The sequence below is a fragment of the Phaenicophaeus curvirostris genome, chromosome 4 (assembly GCF_032191515.1).
Source record: "Phaenicophaeus curvirostris isolate KB17595 chromosome 4, BPBGC_Pcur_1.0, whole genome shotgun sequence".
Taxonomy (NCBI): domain Eukaryota; kingdom Metazoa; phylum Chordata; class Aves; order Cuculiformes; family Cuculidae; genus Phaenicophaeus; species Phaenicophaeus curvirostris.
The window spans coordinates 45,345,509-45,369,345 of NC_091395.1; the positions used below are offsets into that span (position 1 = coordinate 45,345,509).

Here is a 23,837-nt window from a genome sequence, read left to right on the forward strand (position 1 = left end):
TTGACCTGGGAGATACATTTTCAGCATGACTTTGGTAGAGCTGATCCTGTGTTATGTAGGATAAGAGGCAGACTGGGTGACACCCTGAAATTCCTACAACAGGTATTAGTTCTCATCCCTCCAGATTTGGTATATCTAGTATTTTAACAGCTAATATTTCATTCTAAGGACACAAAAGACTACGAGGTTGAAATGAGGAAAAGTGGTACAGATCAAAATATTGCACAAGAAAAAAAGGTCATCATATATTGTAAATTCCTAAGCACCTTAATTTATTTGGTTTAAAGTCATGCTTATTTGTCCCATTCAAAATTTAAGTGCCATTATAATGTCATAGATCATTTATTAGCCACTGCAATCTAGCAGGTAGAAATCGACAGCAATCGCTGTGGCTATGCAGTTTCCAAACTGTTGAAAATACTGATCATGATACATTTTTCCATTCTGGAAAACTGATGGAGTCTAAAAAGAGTTTCTGCTTTGTGCAGATGTTAATGATACTGTTAGCAGAGCACACGTGTCAGGTAGATTTGGCTTGACAGTCCAACATGTACTAATCTCATTTCTTTCTGAAGAAAGATGATGTTCTTTTATGACAGTCATGCACCTAGAAACTTTGGGAGGAAAAAATCTACAAAATGTGCCAATTAGCTAAAAAGGTATGATAGTGTAAAGGAATTGCTGGCACAGAAATTTGAAGTCAAATTTTTCTTTTGCAAACCATCCATTTGCCTTTAGAAAACAGAAAAACCCTGGCTGCTTAATAACAAGAACTCTCAAGAAAAACATTCAAAATGGGTTAAAATGGATACTAAAATTGTAGAATAAAATCACCTGGAAATTAACTTCAAAAAAACAAAGACAAGTAAATGCCAGAAAACTTAGTGATGAAAGCTCCTTCTGAACTTTGGATTGCAATTGATGTGCACAGCTTTGGCGGGTCAGTACTCAAAGAACAGCATCACAGACTTTATTTGGATGAAAAGCAGCTGCCTCTGTTAATATGACTTTTGTGACAACTGAAGCAGCTGAAGATAAGCCAAAGGGGAATGCAATGTGTTGGAACTGATTTTGATTTAAGATAAATCTATGGATTTTAGTGACTGTAACATGGACATACTAGGCATGTAGACACAGTGACATAATCTTCCAGTTACCATTTCTAAAAATGTGTCTTAGGAACTTCATTTTGAATACTTTGTTTACCATAGGAAAAGTAGAGTCCTTTGAGCAGAAAATGCCTTGAGCATCTAGATAGAAAACATTTGTCTCTTCTCAAATGTAACTGGCACTGAAGCTATTTCTCTTCTGTCCCTAGATGTTTAATACATCAGTCATGCCCTGCTTTTGTGGAGGTTTGCAATAAGATGAAGACAGAGCTATCTGAAGTAACAGAAGTATTCTTGGGACTAGTTGCAAATTCAGTGGCAGCATTTTGTGTGCCCTGGATATTTTCTGCTCCCAAAAACATTTGAATTCTAAGTTGAGTTGAGACAAGAGAAAAAAAGGAAGACAAAAACATCATCATAATGGCTTTTAATCTCAAGCATTCCAACAGTGACATACACAGCTGGGCCCCAGACCATCAAAGCATTTAAACGTAGGTCAGTTTCGTCAATAAGCCTTGTTTGACTGGGACAGTCACAACTTTAAAATGTTGGAAATGGAACTACATATAGAAAGAACACTGTCTGAAGAAACAACCACAAACCCAGCAAGGACCACATTCCACCTTCTTCTTTTCTACAGAAAAGTTCATTGAAAAAAAGAAAAATAAAGTTTCATCTGAGTTCCCTGATTGTTGAGTATATTTGAAAGACAGCAAGACCCAAGTTTCTGGAAAGGTCCTTGGCAAACTGTTAAGCCTACCCAGGTTTTCCTGAAGTGGACTGAATGGACTGTTCCCCAGTCAGTAGTTCCCACAACACAAAAAATCCCTCCATCTCAGGGACAGAAAAAGATGACAGTCACTATTAATTACAGATTTCAGAGCTCTGTGTATGCCCATAACAGTACAGGAGGTGCATGCACCAAATATGCTTCAGCTGGAAAGAATACTGTAGAGCTGTCCTGCCGTTCTCTCTACTCTGCAGTAGGGGTAAAGAAACTGTTACTTGCTTTCCACCTCTCAGTTCTTCTGAATTGCAGAGCCCTAGTGTGTCAGGGACTTTGATAAGGGAATGGGAAGAGTAAAGGGATGCAGAGCATGCACGTGGACAACACACATTGTAAAGCTCCAGTACCTGGTATGTAACTTTGTCTTTTACCTCTAGAATTTTGTCACATGCATATCTTACTGTGGGTGATTCCCATCCACCCTACACAGCTTGTAGCTCTAAAAAAACAAGTCTAGAGGACTGATTGACCATTCCCAGTGTACTCTCTGAAGCCTCTGCCATGATGTAAAATACACTGAAGGTGTGTCAGGAGTTTTAAATGGCATTATATGGAAATGCTGGAAATAAAGATACTTTGAAAGGAGGTCACCTGATCTCTCTGAGAATATCCAGTTGAGTTCTGTTTTAGCTTCTTGAAATTCAATTTAAATAGGCAAAGACCATTACTGATGGTGTGTAACATCAGCTGCTGCTGACTGTTACAGTTATAGAAGCTTTGAACATTTACATTGGTTAAGGATCTGTTTGTTTGATTTAATGCAGATTAAGGAGGAAACTACCAAAATCCATGGTGGTACAGACACCTCATTTTCACACAACAAAATGTAGGCAATGCTATTAAAATCTGCTATGTAACTCTCAATTCAATAAAAAAAATAAAATCAGTATAGCTAAATGCAAAAGGGATTTGGCTCTGGATTTTCATACACTAGATGAAACACAGCATTGAAGTGAAAATAATAGCTTGAGATACTCAATTCATTTGAAATTAGGTTTGAAGACAGATATATCAGTAGATATACTTTCACATACTGAGAGGACAGAAAAATTGAACATCTACAGCCAAAGGTATGCAGCTGTTAATTAAAAATGAAATTATTATTGTAAGAGGTGCTGTTCTACACAATAAAAAAGATGTCATGTAACACGGATATATATTTACTGTAGTATATGATGCATATAGTATATATATATATACACACTAAACAGGTTTTCAGTCTGCCACATCTCTTACCCAACTTTAATACAAGTTATAGCTGTGACACACATCTGGAATGAAAAATGAGCGGAGAGTTCCAGAATACTGCTGTGATCAGACCTCAAATAATAAACAATTGCGCAAACTCAGTTCCTAATTACTTGATTGCAATCCTTTTAACAGGGACCGCTTTTTTAGTGCTTTTGCAATGCTTACTGCATAGAAGATCAGTCCATGAAAAGGGCAGTATAAATAAGCATGAAATTGGTAAATATTATTCCTATGGCTATGTAATTTCACTTCTGTTGCCATAAACATAAGTCTCTTTCATCTTTTCCTGTGGTTTAGAAAACACTTCTTCAAATTAGCAGATAAGGCTCATGGAAATTAAACAAGAGACTGTTTCCAAATTTGTGCTTTCCCCTTCTGCTGGCCATGATCGTTTCGATATTTAAACCACAGCATAGCAATACAGGGACCACTCCAATGCTTTTTAGAAAATCTCTGTTTACAGTTTACAGCTGAATTAACAAATTTCTGAGTCACACTAGCAGCTTGATTTGTGGTTTACTCTATGTGACCTCAGCTTCCCTACTTAGTTTCTTCAGGGACAAGATTTGTTCAGGAGTGTGTCTGATTTCTTGTTGCTTTCATGAGAGAGAAATTTCACTGCTATTGCCAGACTAATATTTTAATGTAAAAAGCATGCTAATTCTGTGATGATTACTCATAGTCTCTTAAAATTAACATCAATGTGATAAACGTGTGTCAGCAGATCAGAAATTTTTACAATGTTTTGATGTCTGCAGTTTATGTGGCAAAGACCATAATTACAGCAGCAAGCATTACTAGGTTTTTTTTTGTAGTGATTTAAAGCCATACTATGCCTATATTTCATGACTACTCTATAGCTGTCCAAAGAATTTTCACATGCACATAGCCACTGTTGACAGTTGCATTTCAACTTGCTTACAAGGATGTAAACACTTGTATTAGAAGTTTAAAAATTCACAAGCCAAAAGAGACCTGAATTTCTTACTGCAAATCTGTTCATAGATAGCCTGCATGAACATGGTAATCAGACATGTTGATATTAGGAGAAACAGCCAAAGCTGTGTGTAAATAAGAAGCACTGTAGGCTTTCCCAGCAAGCAGAGCAAAGTATTTTTTGGTCACACTAAGGGTCTGATCACCGATTTCACATACATCCACTTTAAAACAATGTTAACTTCATTGATGTGAGCAATCTTAGCAAGGAGAAAACTACAACTCAAGCCCATCTCCTGCTTTCAGTACAGTCCAGTATCTTCTGTGAAGTTTATGATCTCACAGAATCATAGAATCACGAGGTTGGAAAAGACCTTTGAGATCATCAAGTCCAACCGTACCTGTCCACTACTAAATCATATCCCTAAGTACTCCATCCACCTGTCTTTTAAATACCTCCAGGGACAGTGACTCAACCATCTCCCTAGGCGGCCTTGGCCAGTGCCTGATAACTCTTTCCATGAAGAAATTTTTCCTAATGGCCAATCTGAACCTCCCTGGCACAGCTTGAGGCAATTCCCTCCCATCCTCGTGGCCTCATAAGGCTTATTCTCTAGCCCCTTCAACAGCTTTGTTGCTCTTCTCAGGACATGCACCAGGACCTCAATGCCCTTCTTGTAATGACGGGCCCAAAAGTGAGCACAGTAGTCAATGATGAGTACAGGGGCACGATGACTTCCCTGGTCCTGCTGGTCACACTGTTTCTGATACAGGCCAAGATGCTATTGGCCTTTCTGTAGTATGGAAGGCTATGAAAATGTAGTGGAAGAGACAAGAACACATTTCACCTGGTAAAATGGAGGTTTTAGGGCCAACTCTGTGAAAAACTTTATGAAATTTAGGCATTGGTGCAAGGAATGAGAGAAGATGCATTCTGAAGCATATTAGACATTATTCACACCATCATTTGAGACATAAAGAGTAGAAATATCCAAAAGCTGTATTTTCACTGAAGTTAGTCAATATGAGGCAAAGCAGTCAATTCAACTGCAAGGCTAAAGGGTCTGGCAGAAAGGTAAAAGAATTCACACAAGCCACTGAACTTTGAATTAAGCATATGAGTTGGTGACTAGTGATACAATGATCTTCACAATGTAGCTAGATCAAAAGAAAGGTAAATGGAGGTAAGAGGTTTAAATGGCATTACATGGAAACGCTGGAAAGAAACACTTTTTGAAGGTGGGCCCCTTAATCTACCTGAGAGTATCAAATACTTGTGATCCAGTAACAAATGTTTTGTTACAGTTATAATGAAAAGACTATGCTCTACTGGAATGCAGCAGAGCAGGTGGATCACAGTCTCATGAACCCCACTAGCTTTGCCATCTAAGTGATATCTCTCAAAATGGTATGTTTTGGAACAATTCCAAAAAAACCCCAAACCCAGGATCTTCTATTGTTTGTACTTATTGTATCATCTCACCCAAAACCAGCTGTGCAAACTTAAGTAGGAAATTTTCTCAGTACATGATCATAAAGGAACATCTAGTTACATAATTCATTTCAAGGTAGCTTTTGAAGGTGTATTGGAAATATATTTTCTGAATGAAACACTTTGTGAATATAAGGAAGGATATTTGGAGAAAAACTCAAGCGTTTTCTTTTAAAGCTATCATTCTCAGAACATGTAAGGTACATTTTCAGAATTTCAGAAGCTGCACAAAAATTGTTTTAAAAATGTGTGGGAAGCTCAAGACTGAATTGTGTACTGACAGACTCATAGACCACTCACACAAGAGCAGTGAAAGTACCAAACTTGAAAGTTAGAAATTAATATATGTAATTGTATGTATATGGAATATATACAACAGTCTGTACTACGAAGTCTATAGACAGACACAAAATTTGAAATAACAGGTCACAAATGTGGGAAAGAAAATCACAATCTGCCATATTCAGAATAGCTGACTTACCCAAAAGTTAAATTCACAAATTTCTGGCTCAGGTTTAAAGTACTACAGAATAAATCACATACAGAGCTTGGAATTCAGAGAAACTTAGTATTCTTCACTGCATTTAAAGAATGCATCTCTGAATCTTTTTAAAGGGACTGAAGATAATGCATTGCATTATTATGGATACTCACTTTATAGAGATCATAGGTCTCCCTCAGATAAGGTAGTATGATATTGTGCTTGTAAGATGTAAAGGGATCCAAAAAGCCTGAGGTAAGATGACCTTAGTGAAAGCAACAGTCCAAAATAAGGACAGTTCTTAATACTTTTTCTCAAAAAGATCTACAGTGCCACTGGAGCTGAAAAGCTTTTTTTGCTAAGCCTAAATATGCTAAAGTAGGCATGCTCTGAACAAATTCATCCATCACTGAAATAAATCTAATTGTGCAGTGTCTGAAACTCTTTGAAGGGCTAAGGGCATTTCTGAGTACTGTACATTTGTAATGATTCATCTACTCCTTTAAAATACACAAGTTTCAGAAAAATTGATCTCAGTCAATAGACTCATAAATACAGCTAAAAAGGGTGTGTAGTGTGAATTTTTCTTACAAAGGTTAATAGCACAGCCTTAAGGCACCTTCCCAACTACAACTTGTATTGATCTTGAAGATATTTAGCTATTAAGAAGTAAGAAAAGTTTATGCACTCCACCACAAGTATTTAAGATCAAATAATCAAATAAGTGGTGGAAAGAATTAACTTTTCTGGATAAGGAAAACAGATATTGACAAAAAAAGATGAAGAAACAGCTAAACTGGGCACATTAGGTACACGGTACTACACCATTTTTCATATACTTTTGGGGATAAAGTCAACTGTGGAATAGTGGAATACTTTGACAAAAGTACTAAGAAACTCATTCAAGGACACTACAGGCAGTCATGCAACAGCTAAGGACATGATACAAACTCAGAAAGAACATGAGGAGGCACTGAAGAAAGCAGTGACAGAAAATAGCAAGTTGGATGAGATAACATTGAGGATATAGCAAAAGAAATCAAATGGACTAACTATATGTTCTCTCCATGGAAAACCAAGCCAGCTGACAGAAAAGCTGCTGTCATAGTCTGTTACAAGGCTTCTACATGGTACAGAAGGGCTGTGGAAGATTATATTTCCTGCACAGTTATTTCAGGTAAAGAATCACTGACTGCCCTGGTGAGAGAAAAGACTGTTCTAGAATGAAGCTGTGAAATGTTCACGGGAACATAATACAGTATTGGAACAAGTGAATTCAACAGCAGAACATGCTACACACAAGCCGTTTTTATTCAAACAGTGTAGTCTAAAAATGGCTTGGGAATTGGGCTTTTACAACACCACTACAGTAGTTGTAACAGGAGACAGACAGCTACAATGTGAGAAAGAAATATATTCTCAGCTAGGAACAAATAACTTATCATTGCATACGTGTCAAAAAAATGTCAACAAATATATAAACAACATGGGTCAAAATAAAACAGTCTGCTGTCAATTCCAGATGATACCTAGTTTTCTTGGAAAATATTTCCAAGGTTATGCTGAACATTACTTCAGATAGAAGAAATTGGTCTTAAAATCATCTTCGTATTTCAGTTTGTATACAAGGGGATAAAACAAATCAACCTAGTCATTTTTCTTCTTCAAACATATGATGAACTCTGCCTATGGCATACCTCTATATCAGGCTATTCCATCTGTATCTTAAATTAGTATATGATTTAATATCTTTCTTGTCCTGGACTAATTTTTCACACTCTCCAAGTCTCATTTACAAAGTACTACAGACTCTTCCAGAACTTCACAAATCGGGAAACTGAGTATCTGTAACATCCTTTAGCATCTGTGTCAGCTTCAGTTCCAAAGTCAAAGGCCTCAAGTCCAATTAAGCTTGGATGGAATCATTTCCAGGGAATACACAGTTCCTTAAAAGACAGTCACTACTTTTAACTACAGCTGAGTCCAGATTTTCCTAATAATAGAATTTTAAAAACTCTCATAAGGTTGGAAATTTTTGTTCCATACTTAGAAAGATCTTACTCTTATTTCATTACACACTTCTGTTGTCTAGTTTTTGGTGCTAATAGTTAGTGTAATACGTACACTATTATTGCTCAACGAGCTATACGGCATATCAAAGAAAGCAGTTTAGACCCAAACAATAGTTAGCTTCATAGGTAAAATTCATTAGTGGCAGAGGAAACTTGCAGTGATTTTTTTTTCTGGATTCACAAGAATAGCAAATGGGAATTTCAGGTGTCTGTGAGTTTCAGATTTGAAATTATTCTATGATTTGCTCCACTTGACTGAGTCTGAGACTCATATTAATCCCTTTTTCCTCAGCCCCTTCTCTCAGAATAGTGCCAGTACATCATGAAATTTTAAAGGCAATGCTGAGTCATTAAAATAAGTAATCAGTCTGGACAATTAATGAAGCATTAGGTACTGGTTTAAGCAGGTTAACTCCAAGAAGACTTTTTTTTCCAGTGGCCATAATCCAAATAAAAAACTTGAAACAGCAAGAAGTGAAGAATAATTGTCAGTAAATATTTTTAAGAAAATTGCAGAGTAATGCTGTATTCCAGATGGTTCAGGTTTTTTTCTTACTACTTTCTATAAATTTCTTATATTTTGAAATTGTTTTAACTGATATTATGTCATTGCTGCACTTTCATTCAGATACTATTTTTAGTAGTTATTAACTGGAATGCTACCAGGCATATTTACCAATGTGGAAAAGACTTACCTTCATAGATGAACATTTCTGGTATTTCACAATGATTTGTAAATTGAAAGGATTTGATATAAAGGCAGAATAAATATGAAGTGCTAAAATGTAATTTTTGAAGTCATTGTTTCCCAAGTGTAGTCACAGTTTGACATTATGTAGGGCATAATGTAGAAAATACATGTAGGAAAAAATTGCCTCAGGACTGCAAAAAGCCAATGGATTTAGCTATATTCTACACTAACAGATTGAAAATCTTGACATAAAGAAAGTTCTATGAAGGAATCTAATGAAATGTAATGAATTATATGCTCTGGCTAGGAAACAAATATAGAAGGAAAGATAGAATCATAGAATGGTTTGGGTTGGAACGGACCTTAAAGATCATGTAGTTCCAACTCCCCTGCCATGGGCAGTGACACTTTCCATTAGATCAGGTTCCTCAAAGCCTCATGACAGATAGAACAAAAAAAGTGGAGAACAGTACTAAAAGCAAAAGTCCCAGGGCAAACAAGAAATAGAGGTCACATGTACACAAGTGCTCAGAAATTTAGCATTTAATATACTGGTACAGGCTGAAAGAAAAAGGTCACTTCTGAACACTCAGCATGGATATAGAGTCAATGAAGTCTACAAGGGACCAGGAAGATTGCTCTGGAAGGCAACAAGGAAAAGGACAACTGATGGCCTTGCAGTAGTAGATAAGAAGGAATCTTCTTAAGGAACACAACAACATTAAAGAGCTTGCTGCCATCTGTGGAACAGCTGGAAAACCAACCTAAAGCTACTTGAAAGTTCCAGAGGAATAAAGGGTGAGAGAAAATGACACAATGAGCTATGCTCACTTACATTTATTAGTCAGTACATTAGAGTATGCTAGATAATATGCAGTTTTTCTTCAGTTATGAGCAGCAAAATGTTTCATTATCCTTGTCAGATAATGAAAATGTAGGAGAGTTGAATCAAATGGATTCCCTCAATATTGCAATCTAAAATCGTCAGAAACCTTGTGGAATTAAGATGTCCTAAACAAGAGAGCAGATCCTCCTGGAAAGCCTCCTTAAGGCAAAGATTACAGAAGTGTCTAGCAAATGTATGTCCATCTCTCATGGATGGTGTAGAGGTATTCCTGAACTAGCTGTGCTGTTCTGAATGGTCATCGAGGAGAAATCAAAGTTGGAGTTAAAAACTAAGTTCAATAATTAATTTCAGGGCAAGTAAGTCAGGATACTTGTCAAAATCAGGATATTTATCAAATGACACTAACAGTACCTCATCCCCAAATGTTCTGTGCTCTCGAGAGTCCAATTTCTTTTCCAGGAGCAAGATAAGTAAAAGAAAGCTAGAAAGCATTAGAGAGAATAGCACCGTTTTGAGGCTGCTAGCTGAATGACAGCCTGCAGACCAAAATCACCTTGAACGACTGAAAGTTTGCAGTCAGGCCCCTTCTGTACACGAAGAGTAATGTAAATACTACAGTTGTAATCACTGGGTGAGGTGTGGGGCTTTTAAAAACTAACTCTGTACTTCCACTTTGAGAGGAAGGTTGTTTTTAGGGTTACTGCCTAATTAGTGCCCTATTATAGTTGACATGTCGACCTAACTTTTTCAGTTATACTGCATTCCCAACTTGTCAGCTGATCTTGACTCTTTTCTTATCTCAGTAGAGGGTCGAAGTTTCTGAATAAGAAGGTATAATAGTATTTTAATTTATAGATCATCATTAGACAGTCCTTTATTTCCAGCAACATTACAGTGTACTAAAAATGCCCCTTTTTCGGTGTTTCTGTAAAAAGTATTTGGTCATATATTACATTTGCACTTATCACGCGCATATGTAGAAAAGCCCTTACAAAATAAATTCTTAAAATAATGTTAATAAAAATATCTTCAGAATGGGTTCAGCTTAAATTAAATATATACAGGAGCTGCCACCCAGTGTTACTACTGGAAATTCCATTTACTTCATTGGAATACCTGTATAACAGAGTAGAAATAAAAAATGACACAAACAAATTCATGGTTTGGAGATTTATTTGCAAGACAAGAAAGTTTCATGGTTTTGTGTAAAGTAAGCAAACATTGTGTCCAGTCATTACAAGGAATGGTCAGCAATTCAAAACAGAAACAGGTGGAACCTCTGTGAAATTTCAATCTGATCAAGAGTTTTCTGAGTAAATATGGGGACAGGAGGAAATACGAATATCTGAATATAAGCAAAAGATCTTAGATATCAATTCACTGCTTTATTGGTAGTCTGTGAAATTATCTGCACAAGAAAGCATGCTCAAGCAGCTAGACTCCAGTAAGAATTGTGGCAGCAAAGCCTTTTGACTGCAATAGCTTGAGGAAAGTAAAAGAGAAGACCCACTAGAAAAGCTTTCAATGAAGGGCTGCATCATTGTTGTGACAAATGGGATAACCCAGCACCAAAGAAGCACTGACAACAAGCAGATTGCAAATTCTACATCCACTAGGTTGCTTCAGCTTACCTTATTTGCTTCTTTTTTTTCCCATTCATACTTCTGCATTTACGTGTTCATTAGATTCGGCCATATCTTTTAGAGCACATTTCAGATAATGACTGCTGCAAGCAATACTAAAAAGGTGCAAGTGCCATCTTTGTACAACTGCATAATCTTCCCTAGATTGTCACCAAGTACACACTAGAAATACTTACCAGGAATAATTGCATCAGCAGCACTCAACCTCCTTTTAAAATGCTAGCATGAATAGTGCCTGTAAGAAAATGGAGCATTTCAGTATTCTATTATTACAGAATGTATAAAAAAACCAGCTTTCACAGAATCTGTAATGGATCCTATAAGAATGCTACCAAGCTGAGTGGTGCAGTTGGCACACCAAAAGGATGAGATGTCATCCAGAGGGACCTGGACAAGTTGGAGAAGTGGGGTTCTGTGAAACTAAAGGGGTTCAACAAAGGACAAGTGCAACGTCCTACACCTGGGTCAGGGCAATCCATGGTTTCAATACAGGATGGGGGAGGCCATGATTGAGGGCAGCTCTGCAAAGAAGGACTTGGGGGTGATGGTTGATGAGAAGCTTGATCAGCCAGCAGTGCATACTCACAGCCCAGGTGACCAACCGTATCCAGGGCTGCATCAAAAGAAGCATGGCCAGCAGGTCAAGGGAGGTGATTCTGCTCTTCTACACTGCTCTTGTGAGACCCCACCTAGACTATTGTGTCCATTTCTGGCATCCTCAACATAAAAAGGATGTGGAACAGTTGGAATGGGTCCAGAGGAGGGCTATGAAGATGATCAGAGGACTGGAGCACCTCTGTTATGAGGATAGGCTGAGAGAGTTTGGGTTGTTCAGCTTGGAGAAGGCTCCAAGGAGACCTTATAGAGGCCTACCAGTACCAGAAGGGGGCCTATAAGAGCAACGGGCAGGGATTTTTTACACAGGCATGTAGCGATAGGACGAGGGGGAATGGCTTTAAATTCAAGGGGGGAAGATTTAGACTAAACATTAGGAAGAAATTCTTCATTATGAGGGTGGTGAGGTACTGGAACAGGTTGCCCAGGGAAGTTGTGTATGTCCCCTCCCTGGAAGTGTTCAAGGCTAGGTTGGATGGGGTCTTGAGCAGTCTGATCTGATGTGAAGTGTTTCTGCCCATGGCAGAGGGGTTGGAACTAGGTGATCTTTAAAGTCCCTTCCAACTCAAACCATTCTATGATTCTATGAGAAGGGAGAGACCCAAGTCAATAACAACACTAAAACAAGAACCTTTCAGACAAAACCTGACAGATTCATCCTCAATGGAAAAATTCAGGTATAAATGAAAAATCTTCAGCAGCAAACAACTTAATAAGCATGTTGCAAAGCTGTTCTTCAATATAGGAATGGTCATTATCACATCGTCTTCAGCATAATACCCTGTGGGTATGGATCATCCACAGAAAAAGCACAAACATCTGATGAACAGAAATAGGACCAATTCCAAGGAACATCAAAAAGTAATTGAATAAATGTGGGTGTGTCAGGTAGATACAAAATATTGCTAGAGGAGAGTGTTTATGAACAAAATAATATTATGTCATGAAAACTATGAAACTCAAGGCAGGTTTCCAGCAACCAACAAAATTTTTATAGTTGAGACTCTTATCAGGCACTTCACAGATTCCCAGTAGTGGGATGCACTGAATGGGAAAGAGAAAAAGGAATTGGAAGAGCTGCAAAAACCAGGAGCAGGATGTACACAAATTTGTAAGAGAAGCTGCAAAATAAATGCCCAATTACTTGCTAAAAACATTTGAAAACCTTTGCTGCAAGAAAATGCAAGAAATCTGACTGCATTTTGAGCTCTACAATAGGTAAATATATGCTGAATCACAAACTTAGTTCTGCCATCTTCTCCGTACATACCAATATTCAGAAGAGATGAAAGCTGTTTTATCCAGCCTGATGGAAATTATTATGTTAATTCTGTAGTCCTTGGATGCTTACATGCAGAATAGTTAGAGCTTTGCCAGTGAGAACTATGTTTTCATGACACCCACAACACAAAAATCCCGGTGGGATCTGAATTACTGAAACTGTTCTAATTTATACTGTGAACTAAACCCACCACCAGTGCCTAGGTGGAGGAAAGATAAGGAAACATTGCTGTCCATCCTTCCTTTCAGACATACTGAATATCATTATCCTACATAGGAGGATCCTCATTTCTAGAGAGTGTCTATATTCACAAGCACTATACAAAAACATGATTTGCAATGTGCCAGTGGACGCTGCATTAGAAAAAAAAAAAGCAAGAAGAAAAGGTACTTTCTGCATAAATACCCAGATACTTAGAGGAAATGTTTCTAGATGCATTAATAAAAGCAAGGTATACCACAAAATGAAACATGCTGTGGTAGGAGTACTTTCTGAAACATGATGAAAACCAGTAGAATTTATGTATGCTTAAATATAAATGTGTAGCTGTATATCCCCAACACTGCCCAAGCTAAGAAAATCCTTAGCAACAGGTGTTGAAATTTGTTACATCATCACTAAGGGAGACTAAGATGGGTTTATGAGACACTGCAGAGATTATCAACAGTACAGTTCTCCAGACAACAACAACAACAAAAAACAAACAACAAAAGGAGAGGTGAAAAGATAACAGTTAGATAATCAGATTGATAATAGGAATTTCTAAAGGAACGTTATATATATGTGATGATGTTGTATTTTGCAACAGAACCACTAGACATTCCGTACAAAGAGGCTGTAGCAGCAAAACCCCAATTGTGACATTTACTCTGCCTAATCAACGAATCAAAGAGCCAGGAGTTTCTAGAAAGCAAAAGAGGACAAAGAAAATATCAAGGATAAACTGATGTGATCTGACCAGACAACTTTAGTACACACAAACTGTCCTTGACCTAAGTAACATAATTTCCATTTGTCAAAAAACAAACAAACCCAAACCCTAGAAAGGACAGCATTGCAGCAGGAGATGGTTTCTTGTGTTTTCTTTATACCCAGGGGTGTTCTTGAAGCATCAATTCTCAGACTTAATAGCTTGCATACCTACTACACATGAAATTGTAACTGGCTTTTCATGATGCACCTACCTCAGGATATACAGACCCTGATCTGTAATCAGCTTTATTGCAAGGATATCAATGATCCAACAAAAATCCTGTTCCAACTCCAAAGTTATGATAAAGACATCTCTGCTTTCTGCATATCGAGTTTAAGTTTGTTAGGTATAGCAGCCTTCTTGCTAATAGGCAAAGACTGCAGCAAAAAAAATGAGAGGAGACAGGCATTGACCTTGGTAAAAGGTTTGCTATTGATTTCAGTAAAACCAGGATTTCACTTTTAGGGAAGGTACTTCCAGAGATGAGGCATACTCCTGGGGTAGTGCCCTCCCACAGAAGGAGAAAGGTGATTTTGTAAACAGACTAGTAGAATTTGATATCCACTTTTTTTTTCCCTAGCAAAATGACAGCTAAGACATAATGCTCTTATTCTCATTCATTACAAGAAGAGAGAGACGTTAAGTAACATTGGTACAACAGCAAAAACGTAAACTGACAGAAAATCCATTTAGGCAGCGAGAATGCCCTTCTTGAGTTGTGTGGAGTAAGGAAAAAAAAAACCCATAATATAAGGTGAAGAGTGATTCTGGAAGGATTTGTATGGACACCTCCTACACCTGGAAATTGTATTTCATGATCGAGAAGGTCCCTTTCAAATCCTTTGTTCTAAGTGAGAACTAATTCAGTAACAGAGATTCAGGGAAGGTTCAGAAATGTAACATGGCTCTCCAGTACCTCCAGTACCTGAAGACGGCATACAAAAAAGCTGAGGACTGACTAGACTAGACTAGACATAAGAATTTCTTCACAATGAGGGTAGTAAGGCACCGGCACAGGTTTCCCCATCCCTGGAGGTGTTCAAGGCCAGGTTGGATGGGGCCTTGAGCAACCTGATCTACTACGAAGTGTCCCTGCCCATGGCAAGGGGGTTGGAACTGGATGATCTTTAAGGTTCTTTCCAACTCAAACCATTATATGATTCTATGAAGAACCAAGGGAGGAGGTCAGCTCTGTCAGCACAGGGACAGGGCACATCTGCTTGGTAACATCTCCCTGAAGACCAATTAGTTTTGTTAACCTTGCATTTGCACCCCAAAAGCAAATCCATGTTGAATACATGTTTACTCGTTCATTAAACAAGCAGACATTGAAGCATTAACAAATTGTGTTCTATTATCCTGAAAAATTCCTGGTAACGTTCTTGAAACAGAGGTTTGTAATTGTTTCTCAGAAGAGGAAAATATGGAATTTGAGGCAGCTTATGAACTTGAGTAGAAGAAAAACTGCCAACAGCAAGGGTGACAAGGTTCTTATTGAGGTTGCAAAATTAAACTGTGATGCATAGCATTGAGTTGACACTGTAACATTTTTATGGCCCTAGGGAAGCAAGCCTCATTGTACAAATAGAATGGACATTGGCATATCAGCATTGGATGCCTATTGTTGGTAGCATTTTCTGTCACTAAACTAGACTTTCCGATGATGCTTTACGTTAGAAAGACAAAGTATCTATGCTAAAACAAGATAGGAAAGCGGCTGGGGGGGAAAGAAAAAGAAAAGCAATAAGAGTAGAAGCAGATTAGAAAACGTTAACCAAAATATTAAAGATGAAAAAAATCTTGACAAAAAAAGGGAGAACCCCTCCAAAAAAATAACCTAAAATAGTAAGCAAGTAATATAGCTTATCAGTATTGGTGACTGCTAGCAACAGCAAACTATAAAAAGGAGACTCTCTAAAAACTTCAGAATGCAGAGTCTTGTGGAAAGAATAAATACCTGAGTTTGACAGATACATAAAGAATATAGTATTAATTATTTGAAATACTCATCTCTACCTTTGGCCACTCACAGCACAATGCCTTTTAAACAGGTTTCTGATGTAAATCTTTGATTCAGTAAATTATTCAATCAAAACCAGTCTAAGAAAAAGCTTTATTCAGAATAAACTATATTTTTATGCTTAGTTCTGTTCAACAACTGGTGAAGTTCAGCATCTCAACTAGACATTTTCCCTTCTCCCAAACAGCTTACCATTTCTAATACTGGAAGTTATTCATGTCTGAAATAATGTTTATTGCCATCAACATCTTAGTTTTCATCAGAACCCTGAATTTGTGCTACAACTCAATCTTCTGCAAGTTATTTCCCTTGAGTCAAGTATTTGTTGAGCTACCCGTTTTCTCTTGAGGCACAGAAAGACGTCCAAGGATCACCTGTGAGAAAAACAATGAGTCCGTTAGTCTGAATTCACAATGGGAGTTTCATTAATTAAATAAAACAACCTTCAATCAAGCATCTAACATTGTAATTTTAAAACTAAAAAACAAAACATCATCAAGAACAATCACATTCTGAAAAGGCTGATGAGATTTCCAATCTGGCTATCAAAGGACATTTACATTCTTATATTTAAAATTCATCTTCTAGAAAATGCACTAATATAAAACCCAGGGCCAGTTCCAAAAGCCTCCAAAATAAAATTCTTACCAATTGGTCCCATATCCCAGTTCTACAATGGGTGTACTATTTAACAAATATTGTCTTAAAAAAAAAAATCATAAGTAGCTGTGTTCCTTGGTTCCAGTGACTTCACTGATCTTACAGATTCTAGTCAAGGATTCCTCTTTACTTCATTGTTCTTTTGAGCATGCACAGAGCTGTCAATATAGAACTGTTTGGATCTAATGCAGCTGAGGCAGATCTAGCATGTGAACGTTGTTTTCTCTTTTTCATTGGCTTCTCACTCAGAAAGTAGTTAATACACACACTTATATTTAAGCATGAGTGCAGTCCTAATGAAGTTAGCTGTACCTTGCTGCTCCAGGGCCCTGGAGACTCAGCAATGTCAGACTTATTCACTAGTAACAAAAATGAGTTTTATCAACAAAACATCTGGGCCAAGAATATGAGAACCTGGGGAAAAGTCTAAAACCCAAAATACATCTAGCATAGAACAGACTGGTGAGAAGGGGTTGATGCAGCTTTCTGCCCTGCTCTGGCAGGTGCTAGTTGCAAGCCTGGTACCAGTCCCTGTGTTATTCCAATTTGTGTGAGGCGTTAGCAGGCAGGACAGGCACAAGAAAGTAAGCGTGAGGCTGCTGGGGCTCTCTTCTTGACTGCTGGAGGCACTCTTCCAACCCAGGGTTCTGTTGGAGGGCTAGTCAGGACATCTTTGTACCTCAGCACATAAAGTGCCCAGGAAAAAGCAACCCACCAGGCCAAGAGAACAGCTTCAAAAGGAAGAGCAAGAAGGATAATAGCTTTCTTCATTGGCCTTATGAATGGTCCAGTCCTGCAACCACTGAGTATCCAAATTCCCTTGTCACCAAAATGACAGGTGCAGGATAACTGGCATTTTAATGTCACAAGCAGTAAATTGATCTCCACAGCCAAAGACTTTCAACTATTCCCTCACCTTGTTCTTGATGCATTTTTTTCTTGGTAGGGGTAACAACAAAGGCATAAGGATACTAGCAATCACTGAATTAGTGTGTAATGCTACACAAATCACTTCAAATGATCTCTTCAGTTTTCTGAGATGCTCTAATCCAATATGAATAGTTTCAAATAAAAAAAAAAAAAAGTACTAGTCTTTCCTTAATCCACCTACCCTAAGGCTAATTATTTGATCTTTTTAGGGTGGAACTTCTGTTGAATGACCTTATTTCTCATCTACGAATACTAGCAATGGAAAATGAGACAAACTAGGATTATTTACATTAAACTTATTTTTAAAATGAACTATTCTCATTCTTTTTAAAATTAATTATTAAGAAAGCATATCAGCTTAAATGTCAAGCTGCAGGTATGCACTATCAAGATATGGGCATTAAAATCCTTATGCCTTGATTGTTTCCCTTGAACTTTGTTTCAAAGTTAAAAGTCCACAGACATCATTAACCAAATTCAGTCTTCATGTAGGCCAACATTAAATTGCAGCTGTTCCCACCAGAACTGAATTGGCATTAGGTGCCTGCTAGATTACAAAGCCACCATAAAAAAAAACCAAACCAAACCAAACAAACAGACCAGAACTATGAAACTTAATAAGTCAAATACATTAAATAAAAGAGGATCCTACCAGTTGTATCATCAGCTTCTGTGTCTAGAAGAGCATCTACTGAAGCCATGCTTGTGACTATGGAGGAGTCTGTAGTATCAGACACTGTTCGCTTGCTGTGACAAACTTCCTTGAGATACTGACTCCTCTGCTTTGATCAGTGTCTTTTACTAACATTCTGACTGTCAGGAAGGTTACATCATTTGTCGAGAAGGTTTTTCTAGACCTTCCTACTATTACCCAAAGCACTTTTTTAATCATAAATCCACAGGTCCAATTTGTAGTTATCTTCCAAAAATATTTATATAACAGAGAGTGGGACAGAGATGTAAGATGTTTTCCCCCACCAAATTCCACCTTTTTGGAATACTCCTTATTTCTGTTAGTTCTCTCTTGCAAAGAAGGAAGAAAGTCTTCAGTGAGATACATTTTCTTCAGGAGGTGTCTTCTGTTCCTCCCTGACCTTTTTCCAGTGGACTTTTCATCCTATATCCTTTTTCCTCAACAAATGTGCCAGCAAAAGACTCATTAACATAGGTTGTTGTAAAATCAGAAGTTTCTGTCTTAATACAGCTCTGTAAAATTTGTAACTGTGTGTATAATTTGCTTGTTATAAATTAATTGTATGCATAAATCAAATTCTTTTCAATGTAATCTCTTCCTGAATAATCTGAATTGGTGTTAAACAAGACTTACGAAACTCCCTGTTGGTCATACTCACAAATATTAGGCCAGAGTTTTCCAAATCCTTATGCCTTGTCATAAATTTACTCACCTGAGTAACCCCTTCTTAATTCAATGCTGAGTTTAATAGTGGTGCTCACATAAGTAAAGTTATGCCCAGGCAGAGTTTTTTGTAAGATCAGTCAAAAGCATTTTGCACGCCTTTTTGAAGCTTACTATGTTCTTTCCAAAGTTTCCTTGTCTACTAAAAAAAAAATCTTCACTTTGAAGATTAAACGACTTTAAAACTTTGAAAACTTATTCTTGCTATTTATTTTTTCCTAAAACAGACTATAAACTGTTTGCTATCTTGCATCAAGTATCAACTTGTTTTAACCAACCCTTAATTTCACTCTGAGAGTAAACCAGTATCTAGTTCACGTTACAGTCTAAAATAATTTGTGTAGAAGGAAGCTTTATTCTCCTAGCTGTAGGAGGTAACTGTTGCCAGTTTGCTGCAGTTCTTAATAGTCACTACGACAGAAAAGGCAAGAACAAGAAATGTAGTAAGATTGAGCAAGTGAGCATGTGTTGGAATTCAAGAGGGATTACACGAGATCTACAGTACAGCATATGTGCACACAAAGAGCCCAATGATTCAGTTATGTTTCCAGAAAACAGGCACCATGTTTATTTCAGATTTATTACCAAACATGACTGTGTTGCAAACTCCCCAAAGAAGTGCTGAGTATACATTTAGTAACTAAGGAGGAGGAGAATATCACTCTTTCCCCTGGAGTAAACCCAGTGACACACCTAACTCAACCCTTCCTCCCTCCATCCGAAAATCTTCCAGGGAACAAAGGGAGTCAAAGTGCTGACTTGGTCTTTTGCAGTCTGATTCTCCTCTTAAACATATAGTGTTACAGTGTGTAAACCTGCCAGCTCCAATGAATGAAATTTCTGTCAATGAAAGCAAGAAGAGAATATAGCTCTTAGAATTTACATCAGTGGCAAATGTAGGGAGAATGAAAAAAAAAATAAAAATCTGATTGCCTTCACTTTGATCCTGTGTGTTGACATTCCACTAAAGCTTAAAAAACTGAAACGCACAATCCATTTGCATTACCTGACATAACCTCAGAAAATTAAGTATGCCACTCTTTGCCAGCTACCAATATTAGCTACTTTTATTAAACTAGCTTATAGCAAAGCCTGGGCTCATGTGTCTCCTCAGATGAATTTTAAACCACTAGCTAATGAACTTAGTGGAGTTATAATAAAGAACCTCACAGCCAGTTGTGAAAAAATAGAAGTGGCATCTCAATCATCATGGAGCGAAATTCTGCTTTTGCTAACAATGAAGCTCTCTTCACATGCTCCCGTATTTCTTTCAATGAAAAATGCAGAGGGCTTTTCACGCACAGATTTGGTACACGTGCGCAGCAGCTGGTCTGACATGATAAAGCAGAATGAATCTGAAGAAGTTCCTGTCGGTTTGACCAATAATCTAAGAGGGATTTACTCAATAGACCATCACAGAATCTATCCTGTCTAAACTAGAGATTTATTTTTTTGTGAACAAGCCTAAATCTGTTTTCTGTCAGATGTTTCCCATTCCCCAAAGACCTAGATAGCAAATAGAAGGCGAACAAAGAAAATGAAATCACTGTCTTGGGTTTTTTGCTGTTTTTTTTTATTTATTTTCTGAATTCTGCACACCTGCAACTGAATATTTCCTTGATTTGAAGCTCCAACATTCATATTTTGTACTGAAGACATTTCTGTAACTCAAAAGAAAACTGATCAGAAGAACAGCATCCAGCATGCAGACACACGCTGCATGCACAGCAGCAGCCCCGGCACCACGTCTAATGTAATTAAATAAGGATTAGCGCTCCTTCGGTCTTTGGTGGTAGGTTTTGAGGGTTTTTTGCTAGGTGGGAACTGTCGAGAGCTAAAAATAGCACCGCGATTCGGTGATGGCCGCTAAAAATACCTTTACTCGCTCGCTCAGCGACCGCCTGGGTAGGACAGACGGCGCCCTGGGCACCCGCCCCGGCCCGTGACCCCTGGACGGGGAGGAGGGCGGAGAGTTACGAGCCCGAGCAAAGTTTTGCGGGGGAACCAAGAGGTGACAGCGCCGAGACCCACGAGCCCGGGTGACACCCCCCTCCCCTCCCCTCCCCGCCGCCCCTTACCCGCGTTCCGCAGCTTCTTGTTGCGGTAGACGGAGAGGATGACCAGCAGGTTGCCCAGCAGGTCCACGACGATGGTGAAGATGAGGATGGCGGCCAAGGTGGAGGTCACCCAGGGCGGGCGTCGCGGGGCGCCCTCGGCCGGCGGGTCCCGCGGGAGGACGGAGCCGTTGAGGTCGCTCCCGTTCCCTCTCATCCCGCCGTCGCAGGGTAGAGAGCCGGGCGGGGGCAGGTGGGGACAAAGGGCTCCGCTCCCCGGCCGCCCTCTCCGCCGCGCGGCTGCCCGCCCTAAGGCGGAGCGGGGCCGGCGGGAGGCGCCGCTCCTCCCATGCCCACCGCGAGGAACTTTCCCCCAAGTGTGACCACGTGCGGCGCCGGGACACTTTTATAGCCTCTCCACCCCGCCACCCCCACCCCACCACCCCCCCGCGCCCCGCCCGCCGCCGCCGCCACCGCTGCCGCCAGGTGACACCGAGCCGCCCCCGCGCCGGCACGTGCGCGGACGGGGGTTCCAGCTGCCGCGGCGGCGCAGCCACAGCGCCCCCCGGCGGCCGCCCGCGCGCCACGCGGCCCCATTCATCCCCGCGCTCCGCTTCCTGCCCCCCCCCCACCCCATCATTCATAACGCCCGCAGCCCATTCAGCGCCGGCCGCTCCATTCAGCGGCGGCAGCGGCGCGGGAGGCGCTCGGATGGGTCTCGCCGTCTCCGCCTGATGTGGTTTCCAGGGCTTCGCGGCTATTTTTAGCTCGACGGTTTTCACGCCGGCTCCCAATTAGGCGCGCGCCGAACAACTCCCTTCCCCGTCTTTATTTAACTTCGCACCTGCACGTTAACGTGAGCGAAGCGAGAACCGCCCCCCCACCCCCCTCCCCAACCCCCGCCACCTCCCCACGTCGGCGAGCGGGTCGGGTCTGTGCTATAAAAAGCTTCGCTGCGGGCGGCGGGGGCGTCCGAGGACCCGCGTCCCGGGAGCACCACGTGCCGCCGCCGCACGGGGGTGGCGGGGGGGGGGGAGTGCAGATAAGGAGGCAGCCCCCGCGCCCCCGCCGGGATCTGGCTCTGCTGCTCCCCAAAAGCAGCACGGAGGGAACAGGGACCGCAGCCGGTTGCGTGAATGAGCGGGGCGGGGGAAAGGGGGGGGTGTCCCCACTCGCCCTGATGCGGTGGGTATTCCGGGACAAAAAAAAATAAATAAAAGGGAAAACGGCATTTTCTTCTGACTGACAACGGCACTGAATGTTACGGCTAACGAGATAGGAAGCGCTTCAAGATATCTGAGCGCTCTGGGCAGAGCAGTTCCTCCCCGTGCAGGGTAACGGGCCCCCAGCGCGGACGCAGAGCACAAGCGAACCCCGCGATGCCCCCCGAAGCGCTTTATCGCGACTTGGGGGGAGCCGAAACGTCAGCGGGATGGGGGGAAAGGGAACGGGAATTCGCGGGGCGGGAGAGGCTCCCGGCGCTCGGTCCTCGGTGAGGAATGATTAAAGCCATCGTTACGATCGCTTAAAACCCGCGGTGACCGACGTCGCGACACGAAAACCGGCGGCCGTGGGCTCAACCGCAGGCTCTGCCGGGCGGTGGCGGCGGCGGGGAAGCCCCGAGCTCCCGGGGTTCTCTCCCATCACCGCGGAGCGCGGCGGCTCAGCCTCCGCCGCTGCACGACAGCGTTTGCTTCGGGTTTGTGTTGGGTTTTTTTTACCCCCCCGTGGGGCGGTGCCGATTTATTTGATCGCTTAGTGAGTTAGAACATGCTCAACCGTTCCAGCAGCGCGTTTCCCTCTGCCCCATCCCCGATAAAGGGCAAACGTGGGGAGATAAGTCAGCGCTACAGAGCAGTCTCTCCAGCTGCAAAACCTGTCACTGGAGGAAGAGAGGAGCAGCTTGCGTCGCAGGGGGACCTGCAGTAGGTGCGGCCCCATCCCACCCCCTCCAGGCAGAACGGGGAGGTGGTGAGTAACCCCCGTGCCCTGTGTTCCCCCACACCCCCCAGTCTCTCCGGTGCTTTCGGAGGTGATCTTGTAGAGAGAGAAAAACAAGCCTGTGTGTCCTTGTAAGTGCGTTACAAATAGGTTACTGAGCTGTGGAAGAAGATTAAAATTAGGGGGAACCACCATCAGGGGGCCATCAGGAGATGGAGACTGGCAGAACTGCCCGGTTCTCAGTGTCATAGAATCATAGAATCACTAGGTTGGAAAGGACCCACGGGATCATCGAGTCCAACCATTCCTATCAATCACGAAACCATGTCCCTCAGCACCTCATCCACCTGTCTGTTAAACACCTCCAGGGAAGGTGATTCAACCACCTCCCAGGGCAGCCTGTTCCAGTGCCCAGTGACCCTTTCCGTTAAGTATTTTTTCCTGATGTCAAGCCTGAACCTCCCCTGGCAGAGCTTGAGGCCATTCCCCTGTGTCCTGTCCCCTGTCACTTGGGAGAAGAGGCCAGCTCCTTCCTCTCCACAACCTCCTTTCAGGTAGTTGTAGAGAGCAATGAGGTCTCCCCTCAGCCTCCTCCAGGCTAAACAACCCCACCTCTCTCAGCCGTTCCTCATAAGA

At 40.7% G+C, this 23,837-nt stretch overlaps 1 protein-coding gene across 1 annotated transcript in view; it reads right to left on the bottom strand.

Annotated features, from left to right (window-relative positions):
* MTNR1A (melatonin receptor 1A) overlaps window positions 1-21,478 on the bottom strand; it is a 50,071-nt gene extending 28,593 nt beyond the window's left edge. Inside the window, exon 1 of the mRNA XM_069855928.1 lies at window positions 21,285-21,478. Within this exon, the coding sequence (XP_069712029.1) occupies window positions 21,285-21,477 (193 nt within the window). The 5' untranslated portion in view covers window position 21,478. The remainder of the gene's footprint in view (window positions 1-21,284) is intronic.
* Between the last annotated feature and the right edge of the window lie 2,359 nt (window positions 21,479-23,837).